Below are 11,139 nucleotides of genomic sequence, written 5' to 3'. Positions count from 1 at the left end.
GAAGCACTGCGCTGAAATAAACATATTTTTAAAGTAAAACGCAAAAAGGCTTCTTTTATTCCAAATCATCAAAAAAACAAAATGCATTGTTTATTATTAGATAAAATAATAAGGTACGGGAGGAATCACAAGTTAGCATCAAAGAAATAAGAATAGCTACATTTTTAGCTGCAAAATTAAAGCTATGAAAAACTACTTTTATTAATTTACTATGTTTAATTCATTAAGTATTTCTAATTTAAATAACTGCTTGCAATTTATCCATCTATTTTTTTAAATGTGTATATATACTAGGAGTTTTTCTAATTTAACGTTTTTTTATTTTAATACCTTTAATAACTATTTTTAAAACTTTAATTTAATTGTATTTATATATTTATTTCATTGTATATATTTTATCACCACAATTATTTTTAAATACAAATATAACATTTACTGCATTTAATTAATGAGCTGTAAAATACAACGCTTTTTTCTTAATTTTTATAGTTTGTGATAAATATTTTACTGTGAATTTAAAAAATAAAAAATGTGAGTACAAATAAATAATATTCTATTTTCAGTCCAGAATTTGAATGAAACGTCCAGCTGTTGTCGTTGACACGTCGCACTGCTGCGCCTCTCCAATGCTTTCTGGGAGTTGTAGTTCTAATCCCCTCAAAACCCAAATCAGCCACCTTCAGACGCATTCGTATCAAAGACTACAATTACCGGCATGCACCGCGGCGGGTCTGCGCATGACAACCAGGCAACAGACTCCACTGCTGCAGCTTCACACTACTGAGGTTTGTTTCACACATAAAAGCTTTTAAAATTACTTTTCTGTATGAACTTCATTATGAAACTTATACTAACACCAACTGAGGTGATGTTTTGTATTCTAATAAGTGTTACTGACCGGATGTGACGTCTGTTTACGCCTCTTTTGTACTGCTAATGTAATGACAGTTAGCTTACAGGAGCTAACCGGCTAACAGCTAGCTCTGCAGATATCGCTTATTTCTGCCTGAAAAAGGGTTAAAAGTGAAGATCGTGTGTTAAATTATCACGCGCATAATACGGCTGTGTGTTACTGTGTGTTGCTATGAGCTGCTACATCAGCATTAAAGCCTCAAAGTGACATTTTAAAGCGTGTGTTAAAGGGTTAAAATCATGCTGTCCATGCACAGATCTGTATATACAGTGTGTGGCTCAGAGTCCATATATGAACACACAGCAGGGTGCAACCCGATCATCTACAGGCTGCTGTGGGATTACACCGAGCCGAAAGAAACATGTTTCTACTTAATGCTATCTTCCTGTTCTCCACCTTTACAAAGTGGAAGTACAGTTTGTGCTAGTTCCACACACACGCACACACACCAATATCAAATAACTCTGTGCCGTCTGTTTTGCGTCAATCAGCAGTAATTGTATATTTCCAGGCTTGTGAAGAGAGAGGCACATTTCAAACACAAAGCTGATGATTTAGTGATCTGCTCCAATAACAAACATGTTTACCTGCAAACCCCATTCATAAATCTGCATGTTGTGCTATAGTAGCGCCTCCTGACCCGACAGCGAGCTCCAGGTCAGCTACGGTCTGCTCACGTCAGTGCGCAGCAACAGCCCTCCTCCCGGGTACAACACATGTCTGCTGTGTTCTCCTCCAGCCGGATCCCTGCTCGTTGCCTGGTCCGTGCTAAAGAAAGCTAACCGGTGAAACCACGCCGGACTGCATTAATAAGAACTGCTGATTTCATCTCTGTCCGCAGAATTGAGTTCAATGTTTCTGAAGTATCTTCTCCCAGATAGAAACATGTCATCGCCTCCAGTCAGCGAACCTCAGTGTCAGGCAGCTGCTTTCTGGTTCAGACTTCAGTCCAAAAGCATCTGGCTTGCTTTCTTTTTAACACACTTCCGTATCTCCTTCATGCCCACCAGACTCCATTCATAACATGCTTATTTGCCGTTGCTCTGCTGCTCTGACTACAACAGAACACATCCTCCTGAAGTGTAGCTGCTGTGCTTCAATGACTGACAGATAGCTACGAACTAAAGGACCTTCCTCCGCTTTGGGAAACCAGACTTCATTCAGAAATCTACTAGTTCACACGAGACAACGCGTCCTGCTCTTGACCACCTGACGGGAGTGTAGGGAATATTAAATGAAATATAAATTGTGCCTGAAAGTAGAATAAGTGATGATGAGACAGAACTTGATATCTTAGCACTTGTTAAACAAATAAAATGCCACATTTCACATATATAACAGCATAAAATAAGACACAACAAATGCTAGTAAACTTAGTAATAAAGTGAAAATTATATAAATACAACAAAAATATCACTTTTTAAATGTGGCCTGATTGACTTCACCTCTTTATTGTTGTTTCTTTCAGAAATCTACTAACCTGTCATAATCATTAATCCCTACTTCCTGTCTGTGTCTCCTCACCCGTAGAGTTTGGGAGGCGGTTGCCATGGAGCCTGCATGGCGACAGCAGGGAAGGGGGCGTGGCCGAGGTCAGGAGGGAGATAGGCCCCGCCCCCCCGAAAAAGAGAGGGAGAGGCCGGGGTCGGGAGGAGGTGGAGGAGCAGGAGGAGGAAGAGGAGGAGGAGGAGGGAAGATGAAGACCGCTGCGACACCTGAACCTCCACAAAGTGAGAAAACTATTAAAACACATTTGAAATAAAATAAAAGAAGCGTTCCTATTGGCTGACACACGCTCCCTGTGTTTGATTGACAGGTGCGACGGTCCAATCAAAGTTCGAGGAGATCAAGAAGGCCAACCAGGCTGCTGCTCAGCGATTGGTGGAGCTCAGTTCCTCCTCTGAGGATGAAGATGATGATGAAGGTGTGGAGGTGGATAATAAAGATGGCAAGAGAGGGAAGATCCTGGCCTCGACCTTCACCACCTACACCGACCAGACAGGTGAGGCGCACACCTGGAGGTCCCGAGTGCAGCAGTTACGTCATACCCTGAAGAAGCTATTTTTTACACCACACACATTTTTATTTATTTATTATTATTTTTAAACTTTTATTTAATAATTAAAAAATCGATAACTTGTCATTTATCCATGTCTTATTTTTTAAATATTTAAATATAATGACTTCTCTTTATTTAAATTACTATTCATTCATTATATATTTTTTACTTCCCGTTATTTTAATACTACAAGTATTTTTTTATTTATTCAAATATCTACTTTAAATTAATATATATATATTTCATATTTACGATGTACTTTTAGTCATACTTGTACTACTAGCGTTTCCTAATAATTACTTGAAATGTGTCTTTATTTAAAAAAAAGTATTTCCACGTATTTAAATACCTTAATGATACATTTTAGTTATTTATTTTAACCCTAAATAAAAAAAACATGTTTATATAAAGTCATTTAATTGGAAGATTAATGAAATGATTTTATATAAATATATTTGTTGTACGTATTTTTATTTTAATACCTACATTATGTATCGCTTTTTAAAAACGTATGGATTGAAATGTAGCTCCTGTCTTTAGGAGGCGACGCGTCGGCTCTGCTGCGGACCGGCCACTACGTGAACGAGCTGTTTCAGTCCGGAGCTCTGACCTGTCTGATCTGCATCGCCTCCGTGAAGAGGGTGCAAGCTGTGAGACACACACACACACTCACACGCACGCGCACACACACACACACACACACACACACACGCACACACACACGCGCGCACACACGCGCACGCACACGCGCACGCACACACACACACACACACACACACACACACACACACACACACACACACACTCTCTCTCTCTCTCTCTCTCTCTCTCTCTCTCTCTCTCTCTCTCTCTCTCTCTCTCTCACACACACACTCATGCTAATGCTAATCTTTATTCATAATTACCTCTGTGTGTGTGTGTGTGTGTGTGTGTGTGTGTGCAGGTGTGGAGCTGCAGCAGCTGTTTCTCTCTCTTCCACCTGCCGTGCATCCAGAAGTGGGCGAGAGACTCCGTCTTCCTCGTCTCCTCCGTCACCGACGAAGACTTCGGGCAGAAGCAGCACCCCTGGCCCTGGTGAGCAAAACGAGCGCACCTTCAAACAAACATACATCCCATAATATATACTTTAGTAAATACTCATTTCCTCTCCGCAGCCCGAAGTGTCGAGCCGAGTATCAGCCGAGCGAGACGCCCAACAGGTACACAGACACACCTGTTACTACCCTGTACAAGTACACAGACACACCTGTTACTACCCTGTACAAGTACACAGACACACCTGTTACTACCCTGTACAAGTACACAGAAACACCTGTTACTACCCTGTACAAGTACACAGAAACACCTGTTACTACCCTGTACAAGTACACAGAAACACCTTTTACTACTCTGTACAAGTACACAGAAACACCTGTTACTACCCTGTACAAGTACACAGAAACACCTTTTACTACTCTGTACTAGTACACAGAAACACCTGTTACTACCCTGTACAAGTACACAGAAACACCTGTTACTACCCTGTACAAGTACACAGAAACACCTGTTACTACCCTGTACAAGTACACAGACACACCTGTTACTACCCTGTACAAGTACACAGAAACACCTGTTACTCCCCTGTACAAGTACACAGAAACGCCTGTTACTACCCTGTACAAGTACACAGAAACACCTGTTACTACCCTGTACAAGTACACAGAAACACCTTTTACTACTCTGTACAAGTACACAGAAACACCTGTTACTACCCTGTACAAGTACACAGAAACACCTTTTACTACTCTGTACTAGTACACAGAAACACCTGTTACTACCCTGTACAAGTACACAGAAACACCTTTTACTACTCTGTACAAGTACACAGAAACACCTGTTACTACCCTGTACAAGTACACAGAAACACCTTTTACTACTCTGTACTAGTACACAGAAACACCTGTTACTACTCTGTACAAGTACACAGAAACACCTGTTACTACCCTGTACAAGTACACAGAAACACCTTTTACTACTCTGTACTAGTACACAGAAACACCTGTTACTACCCTGTACAAGTACACAGAAACACCTGTTACTACCCTGTACAAGTACACAGAAACACCTTTTACTACTCTGTACTAGTACACAGAAACACCTGTTACTACCCTGTACAAGTACACAGAAACACCTGTTACTACCCTGTACAAGTACACAGAAACACCTGTTACTACCCTGTACAAGTACACAGACACACCTGTTACTACCCTGTACAAGTACACAGAAACACCTGTTACTACCCTGTACAAGTACACAGAAACGCCTGTTACTACTCTGTACAAGTACACAGAAACACCTGTTACTACCCTGTACAAGTACACAGAAACACCTGTTACTACCCTGTACAAGTACACAGACACACCTGTTACTAGCTTGTACAAGTACACAGAAACACCTGTTACTACCCTGTACAAGTACACAGAAACACCTGTTACTACCCTGTACAAGTACACTGAAACACCTTTTACTACCCTGTACAAGTACACAGAAACACTTGTTACTATGTACAAGTACACAGAAACACCTGTTACTACCCTGTACAAGTACACTGAAACACCTGTTACTACCCTGTACAAGTACACTGAAACACCTTTTACTACCCTGTACAAGTACACAGAAACACTTGTTACTATGTACAAGTACACAGAAACACCCGTTACTACCCTGTACAAGTACAGGCTGCCAGCAGAGGGCGCCACACTCCAGGGTTTTTCAAAATAAGAGTCTTTTCAGAGTCAAACTAGTGATGGGGACATTTAATCCAGGGTGTGTGTTGTGTTCAGGTACATCTGTTACTGTGGGAAACAGCAGGACTCCCCCTGGTTTATTAATGTTTGTGTTGTGTTCAGGTACATGTGTTACTGTGGGAAACAGCAGGACCCGCCCCCTGACCCCTGGTTGGCTCCTCACTCCTGCGGCTCCGTGTGTCAGAAAGACATCAAACCTTCCTGTGGACACACCTGTCTGCTGCTCTGTCACCCAGGTAACACACACACACACACACACACACACACACACACACACACACACACACACACACACACACACACACACAGAAACACACACACACACACACACACATGGGATTTTTAAAGTGCTTATCCTCATGCATTAATTTTATATTTCATACAAGGTGTAGATGTAACTTGTGTGTGTGTGTGTGTGTGTGTGTGTGTGTGTGTGTGTGTGTGTGTGTGTGTGTGTGTGTGTGTGTGTGTGTGTGTGTGTGTGTGTGTGTGTGTGTGTGTGTGTGTGTGTGTGTGTGTGTGTGTGTGTGTGTGTGTGTGTGTGTGTGTGTGTGTGTGTGTGTGTTTTCAGGTCCCTGTCCTCCGTGTCCGAAGATGGTTTCTGTTTCCTGTTTGTGCGGCAAAGCTAAGCCCCTCCCCCGTCGCTGTAGCAACAAGGTACGACCTTTACGCATATATTAAAAAACATAAAAAACATAATGAAATATAAATATGTTTTTCGTGTGTGTGTGTCTGCAGGCGTGGTCGTGTCAGAAGCAATGCAACAAGCTGCTGCCCTGCAGACAACACACCTGCACACACACCTGCCACACAGGTAAACACACACACACACACACACACACACACACACACACACACACACACACACACACACACACACACATAATATTAACACTTGTTAATATTCTCAGTTAGCAATCATGTATCTGTAATCTGTGTGTGTGTGTGTGTGTGTGTGTGTGTGTGTGTGTGTGTGTGTGTGTGTGTGTGTGTGTGTGTGTGTGTGTGTGTGTGTGTGTGTGTGTGTGTGTGTGTGTGTGTGTGTGTGTGTGTGTGTGTGTGTGTGTGTGTGTGTGTGTGTGTGTGTGTGTGTGTGTGTGTGTGTGTGTGTGTGTGTGTGTGTGTGTGTGTGTGTGTGTGTGTGTGTGTGTGTGTGTGTGTGTGTGTGTGTGTGTGTGTTTGTGTGTGTGTGTGTGTGTGTGTCAGAGTGCTCCCCCTGCCCCCGGGTCAGTGTTCAGAGGTGTGTGTGTGGCAGAGAGGAAGCAGAGAGACCGTGTGCCAGCCCAACGTGGAACTGCAAGCAGGTAAACAACAACAACAACACACTCATTGTTGTGTATTATTAAATATATCATTATTAGCAAAACTCTGAAAAAGAAACTGTACGGCAGGGGTCGGCAACCGCGGTCCGGATCCGGACCCAGACGCCGACCTATACGGACCCGGAGCTATAATCAATACATTAAAAGGGGATTTTTCGGCGCCTCCCGCTTTTTTAACGCTGATTTGGTTGACTTGGTGTAATTCGTGGAGAACCGAAGAGTTTTCGTTTTGGGGGTGGGGGGGGGGGGGGGGAGGGAGTCAGTCCGACAGACGGACAACTTCTCACTTAAAAAAAGAAGAAGAAATCTAGACCGCAAAAATAATTAAACAAGCGAGTACCTGTTTTTCCTGGCCAAGGACAGGTTCATGAACACAACAAGAGCGTAAGGTGTCTTCACGTGGTATGTCTCGTCTGAAAGGAGTGCTGAGCACCGGAACGCCGCTCCAGCCCTTCAAATATTGCAATACCCATAAGGAGCCGTACACATGCCGCAGTGTTTGCGTGGCTGTGTCTTTAGATGTAAGCACAGTGGCGATCTGTTGTTGTTAGCATCTGGTTAGCTAGCTATGCTAACGAATTTAAAGAGCTTTTCTACAACCAGGTGGAAGAGAGCTCTCTCCTGAGATGCTCAGATAACCTCAGCTCAGTGAGGTTAAGGCACACCTTGATATGATCATTATAGTTATTAATGAGACCAAATGAAAAACAGGTATAAAATACTATATGACAGCAACAAAAAAGTTGTTAAAAACAACAAGAATAGAGTTTAAAAGGGGTGTGATTTGTAAAATATCCAAAAAGGAAAATATGCTTACAGTTCTGTTTCATTTGAGATGTTTCCATAGATCTCCTCATGTTGCTCTCAAAGTGCACCAGATTGATGCTTTTAACTTCAATATTTAAAAAAAAAAAAATCTTCCCGGGCGAGCATGCCCCCGGACCCCCCTAGAGGAGGTTAGGTCTCCCCCACTTAAATCATGTTCACATGGATAGGAAACTAAATGCATTTGCACACATCTTGTGTCCATATCTTTCTGTGTTGGTGGTCATGCCACACCGTGCACGTGTATGCGTGAGTCATGGTGAGATATCTGGATTGGTTGCTTTTTCTTTGCACAGCATGCAAGAAAGGCCAAATGAATGGGCTGTGATTTTAGTTTTTTTAAGCAGAGGTTGAGTTCAATAATTTGTACGACCCTCGGAGGATGTTGTAAATAATAATAAAAACCCTTGATTTTTAACTTAACACCTCTGTCTCCTATTGATCTGAGTATATTATAGAACAGCCAGTTAATTGAAGCGTTATAGCGCAGGCCTTTGTCAGATGGTATATTACGCTGGTTCTTTCTGCTTCGAATAGTTCTCTCTTTTTTCCCTGTGTTGCATCCCTGTAACCAATGAGCACCTGCATGTGTGTGAGAACGGCCCTGACTCCATTTCGGCCCAGATCTAAACTCCTGGCAGGACAAGCTCGAGCTCAATTCTCACACTGAACAGAACAAAGTGAGAGAGGGACTGCAATGTAAGAGGGACAGAAAGAGAAACTTTAAACTGTTCAGTCGTTATGATGTAAAGACTGATATTCTTCTATAATCGTCTGAAACTGTTGAGTCATGATGTGAAACGGTTACAAAGAGAAAGGGAAACTCAAGCTGCTGCTACACTTTATTTATTTATCTAAAATTAAGCACTTTTAAGATGCACACATTTTCAAAAGCTATTTTATTTATTTTCTCTATTTTATTTGTAAATGCAGCCCGAGAGGAATATTACACACATCCACAGTATTTAATGTTAATAGACAATAAATATTGTTGTTTATGAATTGTACTTTCTTTACTTGATTGGCAGTCAGTTGTTGATTACATGCAGACGTTGATAAAGCTGCAGCTACTTCAATATCACACTAATTCATAAAGCAACTTAGACATTTTGAAGTTCCGGAGCTTTGCATGGGGACATTTTCTCTAACTGGACCTCGTTGAATTTTAGTTGAAGACCCCTGGTGTACGGTAACTAAGGTCGTCTTGTTGGATGAAGGAATGTGTGTGTGTCAAAGTAAACCATGTTGGACACACACACTTTTAAAATGTGAATCTTTAGGAGAGGTTGTTGACGTTAGCTGTTAGCGCTTAGCATCCGGAGGTACGGTGCGTTCAGGCTCTGCTCTTTAGGGACACGATGTGGTGTCTCTCCTGAACGTGCTTCCTATGCCCCTCCCACAGGCGTGTGGCTCCGCCCTCTCCTGCGGGAATCACACCTGTGAGGTTCTGTGTCACACTGGAAGATGTCCTCCTTGTCCTCGCTCCGTCAGCAGGTCCTGTCCCTGTGGAAAGAGCAGTGAGACACACACACACACACACTCACTCACTCACTCACTCACTCACTCACTCACTCACTCACTCACTCACTCACATTCACACACACATACATACATACATACACACACACTCACTCACTCACAATATAATGACTTTATCTGAAGATTTTACATCCGAATTCTTTAAAATATAGCGATGTTCTTTCTCTAAATAAATCAAATAATCTGTGTGTGTGTGTGTGTGTGTGTGTGTGTAGAGTCCACTCTCCCCTGTACAGAGGAAGTGTTGCCGTGCGGCGACACATGTGACCGCCGTCTCTCCTGCGGGAAACACACCTGCTCTATGAGGTGCCATCGGGGGGGCTGTGAGACCTGCAGACAGGTACACACACACACACACACACACACACACACACACACACACACACACACACACACACACACACACACACACACACACATTCTGAACACGCTGAACACACTCTGACCTGTGTGTGTGTGTGTGTGTGTGTGTGTGTGTGTGTGTGTGTGTGTGTGTGTGTGTGTGTGTGTGTGTGTGTGTGTGTGTGTGTGTGTGTGTGTGTGTGTGTGTGTGTGTGTGTGTGTGTGTGTGTGTGTGTGTGTGTGTGTGTGTGTGTGTGTGTGTGTGTGTGTGTGTGTGTGTGTGTCAGGAAGTGGAGAAGGAGTGCAGGTGTGGAAAATACAGGAAGTTGATGCCGTGTCACAGAGACTTCCTGTGTGACTCGAAGTGTCCGAAAACCAGGAGCTGCCAGAGGCACCAGTGCAGAAGAAAGGTCAGTGAACGCATCACCTATATTAACTCTACGGTAGAGGGTCAGTGAACGCACCATCACCTATATTAACTCTACGGTAGAGGGTCAGTGAACGCATCACCTATATTAACTCTACAGTAGAGGGTCAGTGAACGCACCATCACCTATATTAACTCTACAGTAGAGGGTCATTGAACGCATCACCTATATTAACTCTACAGTAGAGGGTCAGTGAACGCACCATCACCTATATTAACTCTACGGTAGAGGGTCAGTGAACGCACCGTCACCTATATTAACTCTACAGTAGAGGGTCATTGAACGCACCATCACCTATATTAACTCTACAGTAGAGGGTCAGTGAACGCACCATCACCTATATTAACTCTACGGTAGAGGGTCAGTGAACGCACCGTCACCTATATTAACTCTACAGTAGAGGGTCAGTGAACGCACCATCACCTATATTAACTCTACAGTAGAGGGTCATTGAACGCACCGTCACCTATATTAACTCTACGGTAGAGGGTCAGTGAACGCACCGTCACCTATATTAACTCTACAGTAGAGGGTCAGTGAACGCACCGTCACCTATATTAACTCTGCAGTAGAGGGTCATTGAACGCACCGTCACCTATATTAACTCTACAGTAGAGGGTCAGTGAACGCATCACCTATATTAACTCTACAGTAGAGGGTCAGTGAACGCACCATCACCTATATTAACTCTACAGTAGAGGGTCAGTGAACGCACCATCACCTATATTAACTCTACAGTAGAGGGTCATTGAACGCACCGTCACCTATATTAACTCTACAGTAGAGGGTCAGTGAACGCACCATCACCTATATTAACTCTACGGTAGAGGGTCAGTGAACGCACCATCACCTATATTAACTCTACAGTAGAGGGTCAGTGAACGCACCATCACCTATATTAACTCTACGGTAGAGGGTCAGTGAA

At 42.9% G+C, this 11,139-nt stretch overlaps 1 protein-coding gene across 1 annotated transcript; it reads left to right on the top strand.

Annotated features, from left to right (window-relative positions):
* Positions 1-718: 718 nt before the first annotated feature.
* On the top strand, positions 719-10,196 carry nfxl1 (nuclear transcription factor, X-box binding-like 1; the record flags this gene model as incomplete). The annotated part of the gene is made up of 13 exons (XM_034080271.1): positions 719-785; positions 2,444-2,643; positions 2,730-2,915; positions 3,513-3,622; positions 3,916-4,046; positions 4,127-4,171; positions 5,861-5,994; positions 6,330-6,415; positions 6,497-6,572; positions 6,965-7,062; positions 9,308-9,422; positions 9,660-9,784; positions 10,074-10,196. Coding segments are annotated over exons 2-13 (1,410 nt in total), but the record flags the coding sequence as incomplete, so codon positions are not given.
* Between the last annotated feature and the right edge of the window lie 943 nt (positions 10,197-11,139).

The sequence above is a fragment of the Pseudochaenichthys georgianus genome, unplaced genomic scaffold, assembly GCF_902827115.2.
Source record: "Pseudochaenichthys georgianus unplaced genomic scaffold, fPseGeo1.2 scaffold_984_arrow_ctg1, whole genome shotgun sequence".
Classification (NCBI taxonomy): Eukaryota; Metazoa; Chordata; class Actinopteri; order Perciformes; family Channichthyidae; genus Pseudochaenichthys; species Pseudochaenichthys georgianus.
The sequence above is the reverse complement of the archived record's forward strand: the minus strand, read 5'-3'. Positions and strand labels throughout refer to the sequence as shown.